Source organism: Drosophila miranda, chromosome 3, assembly GCF_003369915.1.
Source record: "Drosophila miranda strain MSH22 chromosome 3, D.miranda_PacBio2.1, whole genome shotgun sequence".
Classification (NCBI taxonomy): domain Eukaryota; kingdom Metazoa; phylum Arthropoda; class Insecta; order Diptera; family Drosophilidae; genus Drosophila; species Drosophila miranda.
In genome coordinates this window covers 7,809,644-7,832,774 of record NC_046676.1, presented here as the reverse complement: position 1 = coordinate 7,832,774, position 23,131 = coordinate 7,809,644, and the positions used below count along the sequence as shown (strand labels likewise).

Below are 23,131 nucleotides of genomic sequence, written 5' to 3'. Positions count from 1 at the left end.
ATGTCTTACTTGGGAGATCCCAGTTAAAATCAGCCTGTTGCTTGGTAATTTCATTCAGCAGAGGTTACGATACTATACCGTTTAGTTTATGTTCTGTTTATAGTAGTTGTAAAAAATGTCCAACATATTATAGCGCAACAAATAACTGAATAACATTTTAATTGCATCATATGGAATTGTCAGATAATTAACACCTACACACATAGATATATTTGACTACGAAAAGTAAGCTGTAACTTAATATCTGTTTTAAAACAATGGATGCTTGTGCGACTGGATTGGATTGTGTTTACTGTATGCCAAAAGCTCATATGAAATTGCGTGGTATATTTCCATTTTTTGTTCAAAGCCATGGTTTGACATATTATAACTTTGGCCAATTCGTAGTACATTGAGCCATGTACTATGTACATACATCTATCCAGTTATCAACGATTTCTTAGTGAATACACCTCACAAACTTTATACAAATACAATATATAATACGTAATCACATGTATACTCTAAAATGTTTCTAAAATATTGTATTGGCGATGTCGTATTTACGGTCCCAATATCCTCCAGTATAGTTCCAATCTTCGGTTTTGGTGTGGGGGTTGGTTACATGCTTAAACCATCTAAAAATACGAATATTTCGTCATATTTTAGCTGTAGATCATGTAATTTATGGGTAAGATTGTTACCTTGGTGTCCAATCATCGCCATTAGTGGTTTTTCGATGCTTGCGAGTGTATCTTTGCTTTTCTTCTAGGCGAGTCTTCTCCTTTGATGCACCATCTAAATTTCCTTCTTCGAGGTATAATATATCAGGTCGCAGACGCGAGTCGGTAGGGCAAAGTGTTAGCGGTGGTTTCATATTTTTATCCATAGCATTAAGCTGCAGCGCAAAGTTTGTAAATTGGTAGTACTGCAAGTATAAGGTTGTTGAAAATAAAATCATATAAGATATCCAATATACATATGTATACAATCATATTGTACCTCGTTGCAGTTGGAAGGTCGTGGCTTGCAACTCCATAATACGGTGGAGTCTGGTACATCAAGCGAATATGCAGAGTCGCTCTTTGGTATGTCATTTGTCTCTTGCTCAAGAGGTGGAATGTTGTCGCTCTACGAAATATTTGGATGTTAAAAAAGAATTTATGTTTTTGGGATTCTCGAACTTACATCTTGTATGGACATGCTGCGAAAAGAGCTCAGCTTAAAGCTGTTCAATTTAGAAAACATCCTCTTCGGGGTTCCATCAGGTGAATCACCCAAGTCGCCACCGTCATTCTTTCTGGTTCCCAGTTTCATATATTGCGCATAGGATTCCGCAGAGCAGCATTTGATAAAGTCTGTCCATTTACCATACAAAAAGAATATATTCTTTTCGCTAAAAATATGTGATTTAAAAATTAAGATTCATTCTTCCGAGTTATTCGCATCCTTTACCTTGAATCCCGTACAAAGCCCTCAACTCGATGCAAGTGTTTGGCCCCAGAACCGGCTGATTTGAAAGTTAGGTTCGCAATGTGACCGGTGGAATGATTTGTTATCACCATCTTTCCATACTGCTCAATCCACAGTGTTCCGACTATAATGTTGTGCACGCAACAGTTTACATTAGTCCAGGTGTAAGTTTCCTTCCATCTGACAAAAAGCGGATACCGTTAGCATGATTTAATTAATTTATATGAGCATACCCACTTTGGAAACTCAATGGTGACCGTGCCTTTGGGATTAACTTCCACACTTTTTCCCCAGAACTTAATCTTTGGGTTAATGGAGCCATGGAATTTAAAATCATTGGACTCTGCGTGAAATGCAGAAACTGGTGGATGGTGAGAGACCTGCTCACAAACTATTCGATAATCGTCTCTCTGCAATTCGTATGTTTCGCCCAAGAGAGGGTTAAATGGTTTTCCGAGTCTCTCCCAGTTGCAAGCCAAAGCAGAAACGGCAAAAGCTAAAAGTATTTAAATTTATTTAATTTATCAATAGAAATTTTATTAAAATAAAAAAAAATATACTTGGTCACACTTTTTCACCTAACACTTGTTGAAAATACAAAATTTTTGCCGTGAACACCCTGTTTTTGTTCAAGAAATCCATACTGTTTGTTGCTTTAAAATAGCTAGTATACGTGAATCATTACTACCTGGCTAGCCGTGAAAGAAGTGAATACCGATTTATTCGGCTGTCTATAAATATGTCATGCGTACAAGCGTACATAAATACTGTATATAATGTATGTACATATGTAGTTAAGTACATATGCACTTACATGGACTGCTCGCTGTTTACTTAAATGAAAATCTACGAACCATTCAATTTAGATACTTGCCTGCAACATATTTCATTCGATCTTCTGGAGTGTCCTGGCGAGCTGCTTGTGTCAAAAGTTGTGCATACTCCATATATTCGCATAGCCTCTGCAGGAAGCTCAGGGGTTCGTTTAGCATTACCGGCATGGTAATTTTACTCAAATCCTTTCCAATGCAGTTCTTGAGGATAGCCCAGATACTTACTTCCCTCCGTGATATCATTGGAGCTGGAAGCTCGGTTCTGCGAAGGCGAAATGTTATTATTACAACCGAAAGTAATATTTTAATTTTGTATTCTTACAGTTTGAAGCAACGGAACTTACCTTTCGACACGTTCGATAAAATCTTCCTCTGCCATTTTTGAATTTATTGAATTGATCGTATACTATTGATTGACTTTTGTGCTGTTGGTTTGAACACGTTAAAACAGTTGAATCTGCTTCTACAAATACTTATGTGGTAGCGTTGGGAAGAGACATGTGGGAGAATGAGTCCAAACTCTGAAAAGGGTTAAGTAAAGTAGGTAAGGCATTAGATTAGTTAGCTACTTGATTACACATTCACACATCTATACATACTATATACATATGTACGTATGCGTGTCACCAGAAGTGTCTGTCTGCTTTTGAACCTAGCTGTTAATTGTTGGACTGTAAATCTTGTGACCAAAAAGTGTCGTTCATTTATATTCCAAGTGCAAATAAATGCTCTGATGTATGTTTCAGGTGTTTACAAAATTTCAACCTCCGATTTTATTTTCGTTACATTGTGATAAGCCAGTGGTTTGGATTAATATACATTCTTAAATTTTCGTGTTGTATCTGCCACTTACTTCTGAGTTTCAGCTTCTTGGAAAAATTTAATCAATAGAGTGATAAGAAAGCTTTTAACAGCTTTGAAAACTGGAGCTTTTCTTCAGAGATGATTTTATTGAATCGATTCATGAGTTCAAGTGCACCGATTTTTATTAAATATAAATACATACATACATACACACCTAAAAATACATGCATACATATATGTGTGCGCACACAAATTGGCCTTTATCAAACAATTAATAAAGCTGTGGCAGCCGAGTGTTTTGACTCGACAGTAAAATGCCCTTTATTCTGATTTTATTTACGGCGGAGCGGAAAGCTTTAATTCCGAAATGACCAAATGCATTGCGGTCATAAATGTTTACACATTCTGTGCTCTGTGAAACACCTGATGACCTTTATCTATTTTTGACTCGGGGAAAAATATATATCTATAAATTTATGGCCGTTTTTCGCGTTTATGGGTTTGTGGAGGGAAGAACGTGGGAGTGCCGCGATGAGTCGGCAGCCGTGTGGGCATTTAGAAGTCCAACATTGTAAACAAAAATTCAAGCAATTCAAATCAGAATATTTTTTAATTAACCAGATAATATATTTATATATATAGAACTTTGGATGTTGTATAATTATTTATATTCCATATATACAAGAAAAAAAAAAACAACATTCGCTTATGCGTACGTCGGAACTAATTGACTAAAATGTTGTGAGCAGTTCCTCTTGGATGCTATTCGATCGAAGCAGTTGAGTTGGTGTAGGTCCACCGGATACCGTATTGAGGACTTTGGATGATGTAGCTGTGGCGTTTTTGTGGTCATGGTATTCATCGCAGAAGGACTGATTTTAAAAGAGAAATTAATAATCAATTTCAAACCATTTATTGGCATAGGATCGATCGAGCCTTACCTTCAGACGATTACCCAAGAATATAGCGCGCTCTCGTTTTCTAACCATATAATCAGAGGACATGAGCCATCTATGCTCCAGGCAATCTTCTGTGTATGGCCGTTTGCTGAAATGATTAATGAAATGTGTAAAATTAAATGAATTGCATTTTATAAATGCTCAATAAATATAATCGTGTCTTTCTGGTGTACTTACGTAGGATGACGCTTAAACAAGAGCATAATAAATCGTGTTGCCTCTGGGGTAACTTCCCTGAACAGATTTTCGAATCTATATCGCACAAAAGAAATATTCTGCTTCGTTTCGTATTCGTCGTTCCCGCGGAATGGGCTGCATCCGGATAAGAGCAAGTATGTCAGTGCACCAACAGACCAAATGTCACTCTGAGGGAATATTGGCTCGTCGTTGATCATCTCTGGCGGCTGGAAGTCCAGCGAGCCGCATGGTGTAACCTTGACGCCCAACTTGTTCACCTTCTTGGCCGAACCGAAGTCCACCAATTTGACTTGAATCGAGCGAACCGAGGCCATTACCACGTTGTCGGGCTGTATATTGAGATGGCAATATCCACGCCAGTGCAGGTATTGAAGGGCGTCCAGCAGCTGGGTGACAACGCTGGCCACCATTTGCTCGGAGTACTCGTGACGGCTGCTGAAGTAGGTGAGGACGTCGGCTCCCTGGAGCTTCTCCATCACGAATATGGCTATGGGCACGTTCAATGGCTTGTAGGCACTGAAGAGTGCGGGTATGCGTTCATGCCGCAACGTCTTGAAGTTGTCAAACTCGGCCACAACCGAGTCCTCGTTTTCATCGGTCACTTCGAGAATCTTGGCCACCACCACTGTGTCGGTGGACTTTTGAATTCCTTTCACGATGGTGCTGAACTCCCCGCGTGCTATCTCCGAGATGAAACTGTACTTGTCGCTCACGGACGAATCGGTCACCCAATTGGGGGGCTCTCGCTCGCAGTGATAGTCGGTGTGGACGCGCTCTTCTTCGGGTATCACCTGATGACCATTCTCGGTGAGCTGTTGTAAATGCTTCATTGCCTTGGTGATGTGGATCTTGGGGGCGTCCTGGCCCACGGTGGTTGCGGCCACAGGGATTCCCATTTCACTCCAGCCAATGCGATTTTTAGAGGCCAGCCTAAACTGGTAGCTTGTGTTTGGCTTCAAATCGTGCAGTAGGTAGAATTCATGATCGATATTGTCGGCCACCGTGGTCCAGGCATCGCAGTTGCTGAGCTTGTACTGCAGACTGTAGCAGAGGACCGTAGAGTGGCCATCGTCACGGGGCTGTTTCCATCTGAGGAGAATCTCCGAGCCACTGTTGGCAGAGATTTCGGGTGAGTCTGGTGCATCTGGGAGAGTGGCCACCACGATGCGGCATCTGGCCACAGTTTGGCCCACCTTGTTCCTAGCCACCACCTTGTAGACACCAACATCGAAGTGGGTGGCTGGCTCAAATCGCAGAATGGAGCGACCATCCTCATCGACTGAGATTTTGATGCGCTTGCTCTCAGACAGAACCATGTCGTTCTTAAACCACTGGACGCACGGCTTGGGATCGCCGACTGCAAAGCAATGGATATGACTGGGTTGGTTCTCGGTTATTGCAATCGTCTGCGGCTTCTCCCGGAAGAAGGGTGGATAGCCCTCGCGCTGGGTCTCTATCATGGCCTCGGCTTCAGTGTACTCATCCAGACGTGGGCCCAGCTCCGTTCGCAGGCGCCTGATGGAGTAGGAATCATTGGCCGCATACATGCTGATGCGACTGCGCGTGCGTTCGTCGTCGATTTCCTCATCCATAATATCAGTGAACCGACGTCGTTCGCGGATCACAGGCAGCTGGAAAGGATGTATGAGAGTTAACCTAGATACCACGAGTAATTAAGTAGGCTACTGTACTTACCGTCCAATCCACAGAATCGTTTAATGCAAACGATGGCGATCGCCTATGGGCCACCTTCATGTATTCACGCAATCTTACGGGGAAGTTTACATCCCGCAGTTGCAGTAAATATGTATCGGGACCATACTGGTAACTGGGAACATACACAGTAAGAGAATTTAAACGATTTATTGGATTTTATACTGGCTTATACTTACTGGCTTTCCGATTGAATTAGACCTAGCTCGTAGTCGGGATGCAAGTATTTCGAAACAACTTCCTCGCGCTTCGCTCTCTTGCGTGGCTCTGGCAAAGGCTCTGGTGTCGCCTCCGGGGTATAAACGTGACCGGGGGGATATACCATTTTCGATGGATGTTGGAAGCAGCCACTCAGACGACGTCTGCGGAAGTAGTTCTTGCAAGATGCATTGGCATACCAGTCCCTGAAGTGATCGTAGTAGTTCCTCAAACGATCGGTTCGGATTTGATAGTCATGGTCGGAGGCCTGGCGATCGAGCATAAAGAACCATGGATGCTTCAGAGCTGTCTTCACATCCATTCGCTCCTCTGGGCTGTAGAGGAGCAGACGGCTGATAAAGTCACGGCCATCATCAGAGATGTGAGTCCACAGCTCGTCCTTAAAGTCCCAGCGCCCTTCTCGAATCTTAGTCAATGTCTCCCTATCATCTATGCCCAGGAACGGATTATGGCCACTAAGCAGTACGTAGGTGATCAAGCCCACGGTCCACATATCGTGGGAGTAGTTCACGCCTTCCTTATTAACAACTTCGGGCGAAACAAACTCTGGCATGCCATAATCCAGTGTCGATAGATTGTGCTTGTTGATTTTCCTCGACAAACCAAAGTCCGATACCTTAATGTAATCACTGCCGACCACCGAAATGAGCAGATCCTTGATCTGTAATTAAGAATATTTAGAAAGAATATAGATTAGATTTTGCTTCCAGGCGTCGTCACATTTTCTCTCGCTTACCGTGAGACCCATGTGGCCCACTCCCATTTCATGCATATGCTCGAGACCCCAAAGGGTTTGTCTGACATAGTTGGCTATATCTCGCTCTGTGTAGTAATCGCGTCTGAGTAAATTGTCCTTGACCAGCTCGCCTCCCGCCGCCAGTTCCATAATAAGAGTCACGCTGCGGTCAGTGTCATAGGCATCGTAGGGACGAATCAAGTGCTTGTGATTGAACGTGTTCATCATCTCCAGCTCGTTCAGCATGAAGGGCCGCAGCTCTGGCCTACCGTACATGATTTTTGCAGCATAGTTATCACCGGTAGCACGCTCGACAGCATGGTAAGTAATGCCCTGAGTGCCGCGTCCAAGCTCATCGCCAATATCGTACTTGTCCTGGTAGCGCAGCTGCTTGGATCGCACATACGGATGTCTGCCGTACGTCTTGTAGATGTACTGATCCTCGTTCTCCTCAATGTGCACGGTTACCGAGGTGCTAATGGAGCCAGCAATGTTCCTGGCACTAATCGAATATAGTCCGCCATCCTTGATGATCGAATCGTGTATAGACAGAACGTAGATGTCGGGGTCATAGGAGCTAATCTGGTCTCAGAAGAACAATAAGCAAAACTGTCAATGACCTGCCGTAGGAAAATCCAATCCGATAAAAATATTTACCTTGATGCGAGATGATTCTGCAATTGGCTTCCAGTCCTTATACCAATGAACCTCTGGCAAGGGAATGCCCACCAGTTTGGCCTCGATTCTTCCGTTTTTGCGGGACATTATGAAGGTTTCATCCGGCCGCTTCAAGAACCGTGGATGCTCGGCAATTTCCAATCTCACTCGCTGTCTAGCCTCACCGTGCTCGTTCGTGGCGACCGCCTCATACCAGCCCACATCGCGGTCCAGCATACTATGGGTATAAAATCACAAATATATTCGGTAATAAATATATTGGAAGTATAGTGGGTTACGGCTCACTTGTTTATGAAAAGCGTGGCCTGTCCATTTCGTGTGTAGCTCTGATCGAATCTGCCACCCGACTCGATAATCATGTCATCGAAGTAGTAGGTCATCTTTGGTTTCGGATAACCATAAACGAACCACATAAGCTCCGTGTTGTGGCCTTTCACTCCGTAACTAATGTCGTTCTCGCGAAGCAGGAATCTGTATGGCAAAAAAAAAACCATTTTTATGGGCTATTCTGTATGATTTAGCCATGCTATTAAATTACTGAGGAGACTGGGCTAATCCGTCATGTGGCGGCCTTTCAATATCAAAGTCCTTGGGGAAGTAGGGCGAAGTCTCCGGTCTGAAGTCCGTGCCTGGTGGCAGGTAGGTGTACGTTTTTGGTGGCTCTGGCACCAGTTTTTGCCTAGAAGAGAACAATTTAATTTATAAAAGTGTATGCATTAAAGGCGTCTTCTGCTCACCTGTAGGTTTGAGTGTAAGGACTAGGATCGCTCACGCCGAACTTATTTTCCACTCGTATCCTAAATCTATAGTCTCTAAATGGCTCCAGATTACGGATGTCACAGGCACAGCTGCGTACTCCAGTTCGAAGGGTACGCCAGTCTCCTTCAGGTAGGTCCATCATTTCAATCTATTACGTTGCAAGTGACGTCACTATTAATTGAGGTTAAGTTCGAATTTTATCATCATTTACTTGATATGTGATGGGATAACGTGGCGTCAGAGGGACCGATGGGTTCCACGACAGGAGCAATCCCCGGTCTGTCATACGAGATATAATTGGACCTTCCGACAATGGTGGAGGAGCTCCGGACTTCTTGTACTTCTTGAAATCGGTGTATTGATCTTCCAGTGGCTTCTGCTGGCTATCCAAGGCTGCAACATCAATAATCTTAGAATAATCTGAACCCAAGCGAGAGCACCTGCACCTACAGTCGTAGAACAGTTCCGCGTGGCAAATATCATCTCCATATGGATTGAAAATGCGGCAAGAATAACGTCCCACATCGGACTCGGTGACATTTTTTATTGTCAGCCGCAGGAGGCCATTCGGCTCGACGTCAATCAGGAACCTATCTGAAGGGAAGAGCCTCTGATCGTTTTTAAACCACTCGACCTCTGGCTCTGGATATCCCGTGGCACAGGCTGTGAACTTGGCTATCATGCCCTCGTAGATGTCGCAGTCACCAATCTTCTTGAGAAATACTGGGGGCTCTGAACGCGAATGCTTCTTGCTGCGATGAGTGGATCGAATCGAATCAGAAAAGATCTTAAGGATATATACGGATACTCACATTTCATTGACAATATCCAGACGTCCTTGGGTTATGTCTTTGCCCTCCCTGTTGCTGGCGATGCATTTGTAGACGCCTTGGTCACCCTTTTCGCAGTTGTTGACAATTAGCATGTGATGATCGCCATCGTTCTTGATGCTATACTTGTCCGACTTGGGAATGGGCTTGTCCTGGAAGTACCACACCAGATCTGGATAGGGAACTCCGGATACAGTCACCGGGATCTTGGCGTTATTGCCAAACACCTGCTGTTGATCGGAGATCTTTTGGGTGAACACTGGCGGCTTGTACACTTTCCTGACATTCGCGTTGCAGGCGGATAAGTCCTCGCCCAAGGGATTGGCCAGCAGGCACGTGTAGTTGCCCGAATCGGCAGCCTCGGCTGGCTTTATGCTCAGTCCGATGTGTTTGCCATCGCAGGTCATCAGCAGACGCTCGCTGGGAGTGAGCGTGACTCCATCCTTGGTCCAGATCACCTCGGGCATTGGGTTTGCAATGAACGGCGCAGATAGAACCAGCTCTTGACCCTCGTCGGCATTGACATCCCGGAGAGCCGAAACAAACTGGGGTGCTTCTTCAGTGGCCGTTTCGTCGGCTTTTGGAGCCACATAGAGCTTGGCCTTGGACGCAGTGGAGCCCTCACAGTTTTGAGCTATCACCTCGTATAGTCCAGAGTCGCCGGGAACGGTTTTCTCTATGATTAGGCTCGTGCTGTTGTCTGGATTCTCCACAATCGCAATGTGCTTGGGGTCTGGCAGGATTTCGTGGCCGTTGTGGAACCATTTCAGTTTTGGTTTTGGGTTTCCAATCACCTTGATGTCCATTTTGACAGGGAAACCTTCGATGCTCGATGAGTCCTGAAGCTCGGCCACAAATGCAGGCTTGGACTCCTTGGGCACGATTTCCACCTTGGAAACGCCCTCCATCTCTCCGCCCTTGTTGATTATCAGACATTTATAGACTCCGGCATCTTGCGGTTGTGCGGCATCAATGCTAAACATTAGGTAAAACATATAATTCGTATTTCCAGTAATATATCAAGTCTTACATCAGTCCAATTTTTCCATTGGGATTGTTGATAAAGTTAATCTCCGGACTAGGACGAAGCAACATGCCGTCCTTGTACCATTTAACCTCAGGAGCTGGGAAACCGTACACTTCAGCCTCCAGCTTCAGGGGTTCACCCACGACAACAGTTTGGTTGGCAATTGGTTTAGTAAACCTCGGCTGCACCTCCTCAGCTGTATTTTAAAGGGCTATACTGCAAATATCAGTGGGTAAAGGATAGTGGATGCAATACACACGTTTAACAGCCACCGCACACAGGGCCACCTTCTGTCCATGCGGATTGGATATGATTAATTTGTAGGCCCCAGAATCGTTGGGCTCGCAGTGGTTAATCTCCAATTTGACCAAACCCTCTGGGCTAGTGGAAATCTTCACACTGAAAAGAGAGGCATAAGTGGAACATCCAATGATAGTTCGTGCTCGTGGCATACCTTTCGCTGGGCTTCACTTCTTCGCCGTCCTTTAGCCATTGGACAGTGGGCAGAGGACTGCCATCCACGGTGCACTCCAGCACTAGGGGTTCTCCCTGTAGCACGTCCAGGGCATTGTCCAACTTCTTGACAAAGCTTGGTGCCAGGGAGAGCAGAGCCAGCTTGAAGGGTGCTTTTGTCACTCCGATTTCATTGGTGGCCACACAGGTATACTTATAGAAAATCACCCCAGTTACTATATATTTTACACTGATTTCTTATGGATGTTTTACCGTTCCAACATCGTTTTCCCTGAATGTTTTTATATCGAATACACCTTCGATTTGATCGGATCCTTTCTTGGTGTCCTCTTTTTTGTAGAGCTTGTCCTTAAGGGGCTTGTTAATGGCTTCGTAATTAATCGGCTTGTCGTCCTTTAACCACTCAATGGTTGGCAGGGGGACACCGTGCACCAAAACCTTAGTGGAAACAGGCCTGTAATCGTGAATGCTCTGGCTCTCAGGCTGGACAATGAATGTGGGCTTCTCCACTGAAAAATGTTTGAATAATAAGTTGTAGCAGTGAAGAGTCGCATCAAGGACAAGATACCTACCAAGCACAGACAAGTTGAATTCAACACTGGACCTTCCCTCGCTGTTGACCGCCGTAATGGTGTATTTCGATGATTCACTTGGGGTCACCGCCTGGAAGACGAGTCGGTACTTATCGGCATCCACGTCGGCGATCACCTCACAGTTCTCGTTGTTGCAAAGGTTCTCATTCCCCCTGGTCCAGGATACCTTCGGCTTCGGGTTGGCGAGCACCACGGCCTCGAAGCAGATTGTGTCGCCGGGCATGCACTTGCGGTCTTCCAATCCGGAAATCTCTGGCTTGGCCAGAACATCGATCCATCCGCTTGTGGCCAGCTCTCCGTACTTGTTCTTTACCTTCAACTCATATCGTCCAGAGTCTTTTATATCAGCTGTACTCAAACAAATAGATATATAGTTTTCTAAGTTCAAATAATAATTTTTACCGCAATACCTTCCAAAATATTCAGCGTGCAAGTATATTGCTGCAGACCATGCTCAAGTTCTTTCTTTTCCAGCTTTAGCTTGAGGTTATTGCTCTCCTTCACTGGCTGGCCGTCCTTGAGCCACACGATTTCGGGTGCGGGATCGGCTGTGAATATGACCGGCTCAGAAACCTTATCTCCCTTGTTCACCTTTATGTCCTTTAGGCCCGATCCCTGGGTAAGTATCGGCTTGCGATATTCAGCCACACCTTTAAACGCACGAATAAAAGAATAATTATTATGAAAACGACAGATTTTCGAATAGATTATCCTACCTGAGAGAGACAGATCTCCTTGATGCGACTTCTCGCCACATTTGTTTTGCACAACCACCTTGTACTCTCCAGCATCGACAAGATCTAGGGACTGCACCTCCAGCTTATAATGATCCTGGAATATATAAACCGTTTTACACCCATATATCAACACAGATTGGCATTCATTTGAAACAAACCCCATCCACCGTAATCGCCGTATGCTTATCCGATGTAATCGGTTTCCCATCGTGATACCATATCGCTTCCGGCTTGGGTATGCCCGTGGCGATGACCTCATATTTGAGTGGAACACTCTCGAAACTGTGCGTCTGGAAGACGTCCACGTGGAGGATCTCAGGAACAGCTACAAAGTAAGGAGCCATCAGTACACGTGGATCTGCTGGATGCTGAACTTAAATGCTACTATTTTATATCTGTACAGAGATTCGAGAATATCGAATTGTATGGTTAGTGTTTGCAGTGCAGCGTTTATTTATAAAGTTGGATTGTAATCTTTCAGCATTATATCACTGAAAGTAATGAAAGACCCCACATATCCAATAAAATAGAGAAATAAATATATTAAAAAGTGTTTGTTTCAGTTCCAGAACGATGATGATGGAGATCTTCCTGTGCTGGAGCTCTGAATTGTGTGCAAAAAAAATCCAGAAGATCCACATTTGAATATTTTGAAGAGATACATATACAAGTGATCAAAATGATATCACCCCTAAAGCAGTGCATATGTACATATAAAGAGACATTCAAAAAAATCATCAGCCTTATAGACTAGTTCTTACAAACTATTTTTAGGTTTTACTCATTCTATTACTCGAACACTGAATAAAAAGTTCAGTATAGTATGTATGATTCGATTTCGATTCAGTCGTGCGTTCTCATTTGATGCTCGTGCATTTTTGTAAGTACTCCAATCATTTCCTTAGCACGATGCACACAGAAATTCGCGTTTTATACAGATTAGAGTTAATAGTCTTCTGAATTAGTATTTCTCTTTGTACAGTTGTAATGATGAAATTATGTTAATGTTGTATGCTTAGAAGATGTTTGATCGTTTTCGATGTTAATTTGTTGGTACTGAGATTACGACTAGACCAATTATTCATTCACATCCATATGCATTTTCCAAATATGTACAAGTGCAAGTAGTATTAGATTATGGTCTTTAGTTGATGTATTGAAAATGTTTGTGGTTTACCCCCTTCTTCAGGCTGTTCAGTCGTCGCAATCATAGTTTTAGTCACTGTTTGTTCCAGAGACATAGTGTCGCTTGCTGTATCGAAATTGCATATTGAAGATTAGGATATTTTAAATGTAATTTCAAAAAAGAAACCGCTATGAGACAATTTTCACCAGCTCTACGCCCTAAGTTTACGAGTCGTTTCCCCAATGGAATAATATAGAGAGAAATAATAGGCCTTGCATCTGTTGTGTCTTGGAAAACTTACTTAAAACAACGACCTTGCAGGTGGATGTCGTCTCGCCAATAAAGTTTGCTGCCTTGACCTCGTAAGTACCCGAGTCTTCAGTTTTAGCCAGATTCAGAGTAAGGTAATAGTTTTCAATGCGCTGCGAATCGCGGGAAATCTTAATGCGTGCATCTTCATAGATTTCATGGCCGTCTTTGAACCTAAACACAAGACAAGTGTTGAGTATTCGCACCCACAAAATATATCAAATGCATACCATTTAATATTCGCCTCTGGCTCGCTGTACACTTCGACCTCTAATGTAAAGGATTTTCCTTCCTGTACTTCAATGTTCTTAAGACCCCGCTTCACCTTCGGCTTGCCTTAAGTTGGAAAAGATAAAGATTAGGCAGGGAAATCAAGCAGTTTTGATTGACACTTACAGTTGACGGTCACAACGCAATTGTCTTCCAGTTTTCCGTAGTCGTTCATTATTTTGCAGCAGTATGTTCCTTGCATATTGGTTGCCGCCTTATTCAAAACCAATTTGAAGTCGTTGCCCTCCTCCACATGACGGAACTCGTTCCTCTTCTCGTCGATCTCGATGCCGTCAATGTACCACTTGACGTGTGGACGGGGATAAGCATCGACACCCACAACAAGCTCCACATTAGAGTCGCCTTCCGCTACGGTAATGTTTTTCATCTTCTTGGTGAATTCCGGGGAGCACTTGATCAGCAGCTGGGTGGAGCTGGTCGCCGACCCGTGCTCATTTGTGGCCTTCACCGTATATTTGCCAGCATCCACGCGGGTGGCGCCAGTTATCTTCAGAGTGTAGGCGTTGCCATCGGTGCTCACGCTGTACTTCGAGTCTGTTAGCTTGATCTCGGTTTCATCGTGGTACCAGATAAGCTTGGCTTCGGGGTAGGCATCTATCCGGACTGTCATCTGCACGTTCTCCTTTTCCCCGTGGATGTACTCGCTCTCGAAGGTCTTGACTATCACTGGCTTGGATTTGACGGTGCAACTCCAGTACTCGGACGTCTGGCTGATGTCGTTGGTGGCCCTAATCGAGTAGTTGCCCGCTTGGGCTAGCTTTATGTCCGAAATTTCGACAACAACCTTCTCCACGCTCTTTCCAACGGAGCTCGATGTGATCTTCACGTTTTTCTCACTGCTCACATCCTTCGCATTGTTAGTCACAATCACGGCGGGCTGAGGGAAGCCTTCCACTTCGATTTCCATTTTGATTGTCTCTCCAGCCGAACAAGTAATGTCCTTAATCTTCTTTATCTTCGGTGGAGCTACGAGCGCAAAGTAAGAGGTTATATCCTGATTCAGATCATAGATAATAGTGCTGCAGTATTACCTTTTACGACTAGATTAATCGTCGACTCATCATGGCCCAGTTCATTCACAGCCTCAATAGTGTACTCTCCGGCATCAGCGGTGTTGATGTTCTTTATAATGAGCGACATGCTCTCCTCGTCCTCGTACATGAACTTATGGCGGTCATCCACCTCGACGACCTCGCCCTCGTGCTTGAAGAGCACGGCTGGCTTGGGGAAGCCCTTGCACTGCAGTTCCAGGATGGCCGTTCCACCGATGCTCGTGTTGGCCTCGCGGTACTCGATCACTAGTGTGGGCTTCTCAGGCTCCCTGTTCAGGGTCTGAATAGCGCCCTGAACCGACAGCTCGGCGCTGCAGGAGATATTTCCAGTTGATGTTTGAGCCACACAGGTGTAGATGCCGGCATCCTCAGGCTTTACGTGCTGGAAGACCAGAGCCAGCGAGTCCTCGTCCTCGCCGAAGAGTACTTTGAACCGTTCCTCGGGATCGAACTCCTCTCCGTTTCGCTTCCAAGCGAACACGGGCCTCTCCCCGGCTGGCAGAATTTGTCCACTGAGCGCACCGAACGGATTCCTGTCCTCTATATGTCAAATATTTTTATAAAGTTAGGCACATTAGAATTTCTCATCGAATAGCAGTACTTACCCACTGTGGTTGCTACAGCTTCACAGCTAGCATCGCCATACTTATTCGAAGCCTTGCAAGTGTAGGTTCCACTGTCAGTTTTCTGGACGTCGGCAATGACCAGCTCATAGAATCCCAAATAGTCCTTGTCTCTGATTATTTGAATGCGATCGTTGACTTCCAGGATTTCCACCTGATCCTTGTAGCTGAAGGGAATTGAAATCACATATAAAATAAATGCCCTTTTTGTTCTAAGCCTTTCTTTTTCTACTTACAACTTAACCCTGGGCTTGGGATCGCCTTTGATTTTGATCATGAAGCGGAATAGAGTGTTCTCAATCATTTCAGCATCCTTTAAGCTAACCAGAAATGCTGGCGCCACATTGGTTTTAGTCTCATCATGGCCAGGTGCTGTGGTCGGAAAACAAGTGTGAAATTAATGAACAAATCTTCATAATTTGAATGTGCCAAACGCGTACCTTGGCCCACAGCCAGTTGCGCCGATAAAGTGGTCGTTTCGGACGCGGATTGAGCGCGAATGGTGTAGGTTCCCGCATCGCTCTCACTGCAGTTCTTGATGTCCAACCGGTACGAATTCATTGGAGCACTAGTCTGAATAACTCGATCAGCCAAACGATCTTCCAGGGGCTTGTTATCCTTTAGCCAGGTCACCAGTCCGGGCTGGTCCTTGAACTGGATTTCAAAATGCGCGGTCTCTCCAACTGGAAATCATACATTGCATTGCAGCCGGAGGCACTTATATGTGAGGGTACTTACTGTCCACCTGGACGCTCTTTAGCATCTTTACGACAACAGGCTTGTCGACAGAGCGTAGTGGTCGATCCTCTAGTTGACGGGAAGCAGACCGGATGCCAGATCGCGATTCGGCTACTGAATAGGAAGCCCGGCTCTCAGCTCGGCTCTCGGCGCGGCTCTCTGTGCGGCCTGTGGCCAGGAGGGATGAGCGTGCCTCAACCTTGTCAACGGAGCTACGATCGCGTCTGGAACTTACTCCATAGTGCTTCTCTGCAGTGCTGTCATACGAAGTACCTCTATCGTAGTCCCGAGTTCTGGAGGATGCTGCTTTCGAGATCGAAGCATGGAAAGTATGGCAAAGTATATTTTAATACGATTTCAATTATCAATTTAGGACAATGAAAAATATATGCACACTCGTCAAAGATTAGTACATATATTTTTGCATCGTTTTTCTTTAAAATCTGAATTGACTTGCAACCAATTGGAAAACTGACAAGGATTGGATATACGAGTACGAGTATGTGGGATTCAATGGAGGATTGTGAAGGTAGACACGAATAAATTGTTAATTAAACAAGCAGAGTCTGTGTATTTGTTTTGAACATTGAAATGGTTGTTTTTAAACACAGTTATTTACGTGGAACGGAACGTTTGTAACTCTACAGAGATTTGAATGAAAGACGTGCCACAAATGATGTACCTATAAAATTAAGACTTTGATTAAAACAACGCACGAAACTCACGTAAAAGTACATGAAACTTTCTTAATTGTATTGCTGGAAGATAGAACGTAAAACGTTTCAAACGCAACCTATACTTTACATTTTTATACTTTTATTTAACATTTAACAAAGGCATCCCAACGATCGATAGTCACACAAATTACTTTTAGGCACGAGTATTCGTAAATAAATATATTTTAGCTGGAACGGAACTTTCTGGAACTTACTTTCATAGCGCCGTTTGGAAGCCACTGAGTAGCCAGAATAATAATCATCCATGCCACCGACGCTTTGGCCTCTGGCTTCAAAATCTGCACTTGGCTCTCTGAAATCGTCAGCAATAGACTCAGTATAATCGCGTTCAAGCTCATAAATGTTAACGGGCTCCTCGACAATCTCATAAATGGGTCTTTTTTTAACGGGTGGGGTAAATATATGCAAAAAGTCGCGTGCTTTGGCCTTTTGTACAGTATCCTGAGCGTAATTAGTGGAGTCCTTCGATTTGAGAACCGTATTCTTAATGCTCCGCATCTTCTGCTTGGCATTGCGAAGCGAGGTGTCCGACGAGGATACGTCGTAGATGCCTTCAAAGAAGTTCTGTGTCTTCTGCTCTAGACTCTCAGTATGGACTAGAAGGCGCTTAATGGTTGGCGGCGGCGGCGGAGGCGGTGAAGGTGGGCGGGCTTTGACAATTAGTATCTCAATGGTAGTTTCGTACGAAATGAGCGGAAGCGGTTGGAAGAAGCCGGGCATTCGTGTGAAATGAGGCGGAATAGGAGGCGGAGGCGGCCCTGTCTGCTGCAGGAATTGATTAGCGCCGCTCCTGTCGTTGGCGATATTGGTAAGTCTGTTATTCCAAATGGTTAATGAAGCATTATCGGTTATATTAGCAGTGTATCCCTGTCGGCCCTGCGAACCCCTCGGCGCAGTGTCGCTATCCTGAAGGGATTCGCTGTAGCCAACGATATCTTTGAGCTCTATGGGTCTGTGCTTAGTTACAACAGTGTTATCGTTTTCTACTGGATTGTATACTTGGATTTTTGGAATCGAATATTGTGATGTATTAGGCTTTGCCTCTTCGGGGCTCTTACCAGCTAATATATCAATCTGACTGGTTTCGGTGGTAGATTCGTCTTTCAGAACAACTGATTCGATTGCAGTTGACTCAGTTTTCTCAGATACAGATACGATCTCGTGTATTTCTTGCCTTGCAATTGAACTGGTGACAGCCACAGGCTCGATCACTGGTTCGACTTGTGGCGATGTTTCGACTTCCTTGGAATGTGAAGCCGATTCTGGAGCTAAGACTGTCTCCGGTTTGGGCTGCGGTGACGGTGCAACCTTTTTGACTGGCGGAGCCGGTGGAGTAGTCTCTGCGGCCCTAGAAATGGACTCTTCTCTGATGGCTCCAGTCTTGGTATGAACTTCCGAAGTAGAGTACGACTGCGAGCTAGAAATTTGAACTGCCTTGGACTCGACCTTGGTATGCTTTTCAGCAGTTGTCTTTGAAGAATATTGCCGGTCGTGCTGTTTCTTGTACAGCTCGATGGACTCCTGCTCAAGCTTCAGCAGTTCCTGCTGCTCGAGCTGCAGCCGCTCTTTGGTCTCCTTGCTCAGGAAGTAGTTCTCAGCAACATCGGAGGGACGAATACTGGAACTTGGATCATGCGCCTCTGCGCGTTGAGGCAGGTGCAGGAGCAGCTCACTTTCGGCAACTACTTGGGAGGAGTCTACTTTCAGATCATCTGCGTTGTGCTCTTGCAGTGTAACGTCTTGGTTGACGTACGAGGAAATCTCTTTGAACCAAGTCAGGGGAGCCTCTTCGCCGTGGGGCCTAATGTTAATCGGAAAGATTGAGTTTGCGTCCGGGGCTTTCAGGCTTATAAGAATCTGCTTCTCGTCGGCTTTGTGCTCGACATTACAGAGAGGAAGCTTGACGATGTTTTGCAAAATAAATACGGATCTGCTCTCTGATATTTTGCGCACCTTGGTTACTAATATTCTTGACTTGAACAGAAAGCAGTAGCGCTCGTGAGCCTTGCCGTCCTTATCAATCAAAGTGCACCACTCATGCAGCAACAGGCGCCCCAATTTGTAGATGTTGCCGCGACAGCCCTCGATGCTAGAAAGAAATCTGTTGTCATATGCTCTACCCGGCACACTAAGCATTAACTCTAGGGCCCGCTCCAAATCTTTAACATTCTCTTTCAAGCTTTGTGAGTATTTAATGAAGTCCTGCGAAAACAAACATTTATAGTAGTCTTAGCATGAAGCATGATGATTAATGGTAATAGTTAAGATTTGCTTGCATATTATTTTAAGGTAAAGTAAAGTAAAAGATTGCAGAGTACCACTAAAAAATTATAGGTACTATATGTATGGGCATGTCCAAACCTTGAACAGAAGTTGATAGTCGTTTATCCGTTGGATGGGGAGCTTAAGATGTTCCGAAAGAGATTTATCGTCCCCAAGTTGTTTTGAAAGTTCCTGCAAGACGTGAAAAAGTTATACATCAATGAAATGAAACCCTCCAGCGATAATCTTCAAATTAGAATGTTCTAGAACATTTTGAGATGTAAAAGATTCATAGATACTCGTACAATATGTACTCTATGAAAAATCGAGTGTATTGAAAAATGGAAAAATGGAATAATAATATTTGTTGATATTTGCGGATTTGATAGTTTTCTGCATCCGTTTGAATTTGCGCCAGTCCCAGTCCCCGTACCCCTCCCCGTCTCCGTCCCCGTGAGCATTGAATATTCACTCATACATTTAAAACAAAATGTTCTCTATCTCTCTCGCCATGGGTTATTTTTGGAACGATGTTTAAAAATTTATCACTTGTTGCAAAAATGAATATGTGTGCGTGAATGATTTTCGGTTTGGAAAGACATAGTCAGATGTATGTACCATACGAATATGAATATGTATGTATACTCAATATCTGAATACTAGTCGCGAAAGATGTGAATGATGTTTAGAAAGATTCACTCTGTCATAGACTTGGGTGTTTTTTTATTCACTCTTCATATTCACAAGACCACGAATATTCACTGCTGAACCAATTACGAGTAGACACGATCTCTTTAAAGTCAATGTTACAATATATTTGCTTGTCCCGTATATATTTGAATACTTTTAGATGTGAGGTCAAATATGTGTGCTGGGAAAAAGTCTTCGCATATGTGCATACATATATATTTATAAATATATATGTACGTATTAATGTGTCTTTAAATATATGTACAGAAGTATTATCGTGCACAGTAAAATGTCGGGGAAATAATGTTGCATAACGGGAAAACGTCACAAATATTAACAAATTGATTTCAAATATTTTTTTTCCTTCATTCCTTCCACTTTTCACACTTGTATCGAAAGCAGTTCGATTTCAAATCGATTTTTGTTGGTCAAAAGTTTTTCAACATATATTTAAAAAGTTTCAATTGAAGATATATGTATAGGCCGATAGCAATAACTTTGTGGATCTCATTTATGACAATAGTATAACTTCAAGTACCTAAAGCGAAACGATTACGTATAGGAATAATTAGCACGACACGACCGCCAACACCACTCGGAATCAACTGAAAACTGCGAAAGCTTTAGGATAGAAAGCATCTGCCTTTAAAAATAAACTGAACTGATATTCTCGCACATACCATACACCATACCCACACGCATAATATGTGTAGACGATCCCACGTTTGGGGCAGCGCAGCTTGAATTCAACCAATAATTACACAAATAAAAGTCAAAGATATTCGTTTTGGCCAGAAGCTTGCCAGGAACGGAACAGATGAAACGAAAGCATTATCGACACCGAGAATGATCTATGGGGCACGGAACCTACATATACCCGCGCACACCCCCAAATCAGACCCGGGCCTCTGTAGATGCCGATTTCGAATCGCTTTTGTTAAGGATACTTACTTGAAAGTATTTGCTTGCTTCAGGGTCGGAGCTCAGGTACTCCTGGGCCAATGGCTCGTTCTGGCAGTACTCCACATGCTTGTCAAAGTCCCTCTCCAGGCGAAGAAAGGTTTTGGCCACCATATTCGGCTGATTACTGTAGCACTTAAGTCCTTCCTTGAGTACACTGAAATGGTAAATGTGCGAGACTCTTCTCTGATCGAATCGACCCTGGATAAACTTACTTATTATGAAATTCCGCAATGTGCAGAAAGTTGCAGAATATGACATCCTTGTTGTCTCTCACTGATCTGGGGACTACCGGTTTATCAATGCCTTTAATGTATTTTTCCACTACGTGGAGCAGATCTCTGGAAAATTCTTCCTCGGTTTCTACCAGCTCCCTTAGGATAGTCCTGCAAATAGCCAGAATAATGATCCAGAGAGCAGTAGATCTTTAGCTCTTGACGCTTACTGCTTTTTAAACTCCGCATCGCCGTTTTCTTTACCATTCGAGTTTTTCATGTTTGGATTAAATTCTAGTATTTCAATTGGTACCCAACCTTCCTTGGGGGCATCGCCACTATCGAACATTCTCACAAAGCATCTGAAAGGGGGAAACAAAAGCCTCAACACCATATCGCCATTGCTTTTAAATCTTCTGAATGAGATTGTCATTTCAATCTTTAATCAATCTTTGGTTAGTGCAACGTACCTTGATTTTTCAGCGGCTTTTGTACTCAATAGTTCGACGAGGTCTCCACGGGAAACACTGATCTCGTCAGCGGCCAACGTTTGAGCCTGATAGTCCCGGCTCACGAATACAATGTCTGGAACCTGTTGAGTTGATTACATTTTGTACAATAAATATGCAAAAAACACCATGTTTAGTATTCTTTAAGTACAAGAAGAAGAACCACAACGGAGAGTTAAACAATGCTTCGATGTACGATTACGATAAGTACTGCGCGCAGCGTATATCTTTGTATTGAAGAGCGGGAAAGCTTTCCGTTCGTTCAGATTTATCGGATCTGGCCTCATAACATGTACTACTGCGTGTACGGGAAAAGAAGTGCCTCTGTGCAAAAATTAGCTCGTTAGCTGAAAGTCTATTTTGCGTTGACATAGACAGGCGAGCATGGCTCGTCTATTTATTCCGCTTTTCAATTTTACTGAGTGCAAAGCTTGATACGATCGACATCAGCTGATTGCACGGCAGCACAGTGTCCTCTCGTTAGTAGGGTTTCCGATCGATTCGATACCCTTTCGCACATAAACTCGGAGTTTCCCGGAGTCGAATATTACACTTGTGAATTTTGCTAGTCTGGATGCACTTTTTGAAACAATTTATTGATTAAATGTGTATGTATCACTGAAATATTTACCATTGAAAAAAAAAAACTTTTCTCAGCGAAAAGGGATTTTAGCACCTATACGGATTAATTTTCATATGATCTATTCGAAAAGAGCTCAAGTTTAATCCAAAGAACGCGTTCGAATTCAAATCCTATCGATTGTCTATGATAATTCGAAAGTCTCACAGTAATAGTGCTCTATATATGTACATATGTGTATATACTCTCAGTATATGTATATGTGTGTATGTAGGTTGCGTTGCACAAATGTATTAATAAGTAATTTTTGGCACATGTTCATATCTCGCACGAATTTATGTTGTATGTTTACGGACACGCATGACTTACGTTATCCATGGTTTTGGATCTGATTGACTGGTTATCACTCGATTCACTTCACACTCTAAAAAAATTTATGCACTTCTGTGGATGGGGATGTGGATGTGTATTGCATAACTTATTACTGCAGGCAGCTCAAAAATTCGTTTCTATTTATTTGCACAGGGTTTTTGGACATGCTCTAGCCCCGTAAATCGATGATCGGTTGGTTGTTTATATTCGGCTGTGTGCACCGGAATTCGTTTGTCATAATATGTTCGCAATATTCGATCGGTTCGGATGCGGGCATGGGCATGCAGCGTATTATATTAGATTTCCCTATAGACTGTAGTCGCGAGAGAAAAGCCAGCCGCCGCGTGCAGATACCAATGATTTTAACTGCATCCCGACAACTGTACGACTGATCGATATTTGCTGATCACAACAAAAGCTCTCCTCGAAAAAATCGTTTCAGAATTTAAAAATAATGCACATGCACCTCGCATGCATTGCTACATATGTGCTTAGATTCTCATCTACTTAAATACAAACACACACGTTCTAAAAGTTTATAGCTGTCACACGCTACTATGTATTAATATATGTGCATATGCATGTACATATATTGCAACACCACCCTTCCCTCGCATACCACACTCGTACTGTATATATGTACATACATACATAT

The 23,131-nt window shown here is 43.6% G+C and overlaps 2 protein-coding genes and 1 long non-coding RNA gene across 9 annotated transcripts; 1 reads left to right on the top strand and 2 right to left on the bottom strand.

The window, feature by feature from the left end:
- Positions 1–514: 514 nt before the first annotated feature.
- Positions 515–3,132, bottom strand: LOC108160711 (oxysterol-binding protein-related protein 2). Its single transcript, XM_017294884.2, has 9 exons — positions 2,885–3,132; positions 2,630–2,806; positions 2,327–2,547; positions 1,690–1,948; positions 1,435–1,632; positions 1,168–1,375; positions 982–1,110; positions 684–907; positions 515–617 (listed from the first exon to the last, which is right to left on the bottom strand). Exons 2-9 carry the CDS (start codon positions 2,662–2,664, stop codon positions 515–517), a joined length of 1,377 nt encoding a protein of 458 aa, XP_017150373.1. The 5' UTR covers positions 2,665–2,806; positions 2,885–3,132.
- On the top strand, positions 2,085–3,566 carry LOC117187754. Its single transcript, XR_004472346.1, has 2 exons — positions 2,085–2,230; positions 2,319–3,566. It is a non-coding gene; the product is annotated as an uncharacterized LOC117187754 (long non-coding RNA).
- A 179-nt stretch (positions 3,567–3,745) lies between these two features.
- On the bottom strand, positions 3,746–22,848 carry LOC108160271 (obscurin). 7 transcript variants are annotated; one of them, XM_017294146.2, is made up of 37 exons: positions 22,474–22,848; positions 21,486–21,607; positions 21,246–21,377; positions 21,016–21,186; positions 20,792–20,957; positions 19,250–19,342; positions 17,947–19,090; positions 16,152–16,457; positions 15,854–16,096; positions 15,650–15,785; positions 15,396–15,580; positions 14,770–15,330; positions 13,844–14,704; positions 13,678–13,783; positions 13,440–13,621; positions 13,190–13,264; positions 12,171–12,337; positions 11,992–12,106; positions 11,686–11,925; positions 11,255–11,623; positions 10,935–11,191; positions 10,663–10,874; positions 10,468–10,607; positions 10,212–10,404; positions 9,164–10,156; positions 8,802–9,103; positions 8,563–8,744; positions 8,330–8,499; positions 8,131–8,271; positions 7,878–8,063; positions 7,572–7,809; positions 6,915–7,496; positions 6,139–6,839; positions 5,942–6,074; positions 4,226–5,877; positions 4,031–4,136; positions 3,746–3,961 (listed from the first exon to the last, which is right to left on the bottom strand). In XM_017294146.2, exons 1-37 carry the CDS (start codon positions 22,480–22,482, stop codon positions 3,821–3,823), a joined length of 11,712 nt encoding a protein of 3,903 aa, XP_017149635.1. In that variant the 5' UTR covers positions 22,483–22,848; the 3' UTR covers positions 3,746–3,820. The 7 variants fall into 7 exon arrangements, with proteins under 7 accessions (XP_017149635.1, XP_017149636.1, XP_017149637.1 ...); XM_017294147.2 differs by having other exon boundaries at positions 3,821–3,961; positions 16,152–16,454; XM_017294148.2 differs by lacking the exon at positions 13,190–13,264 and having other exon boundaries at positions 3,821–3,961.
- Positions 22,849–23,131: the final 283 nt, after the last annotated feature.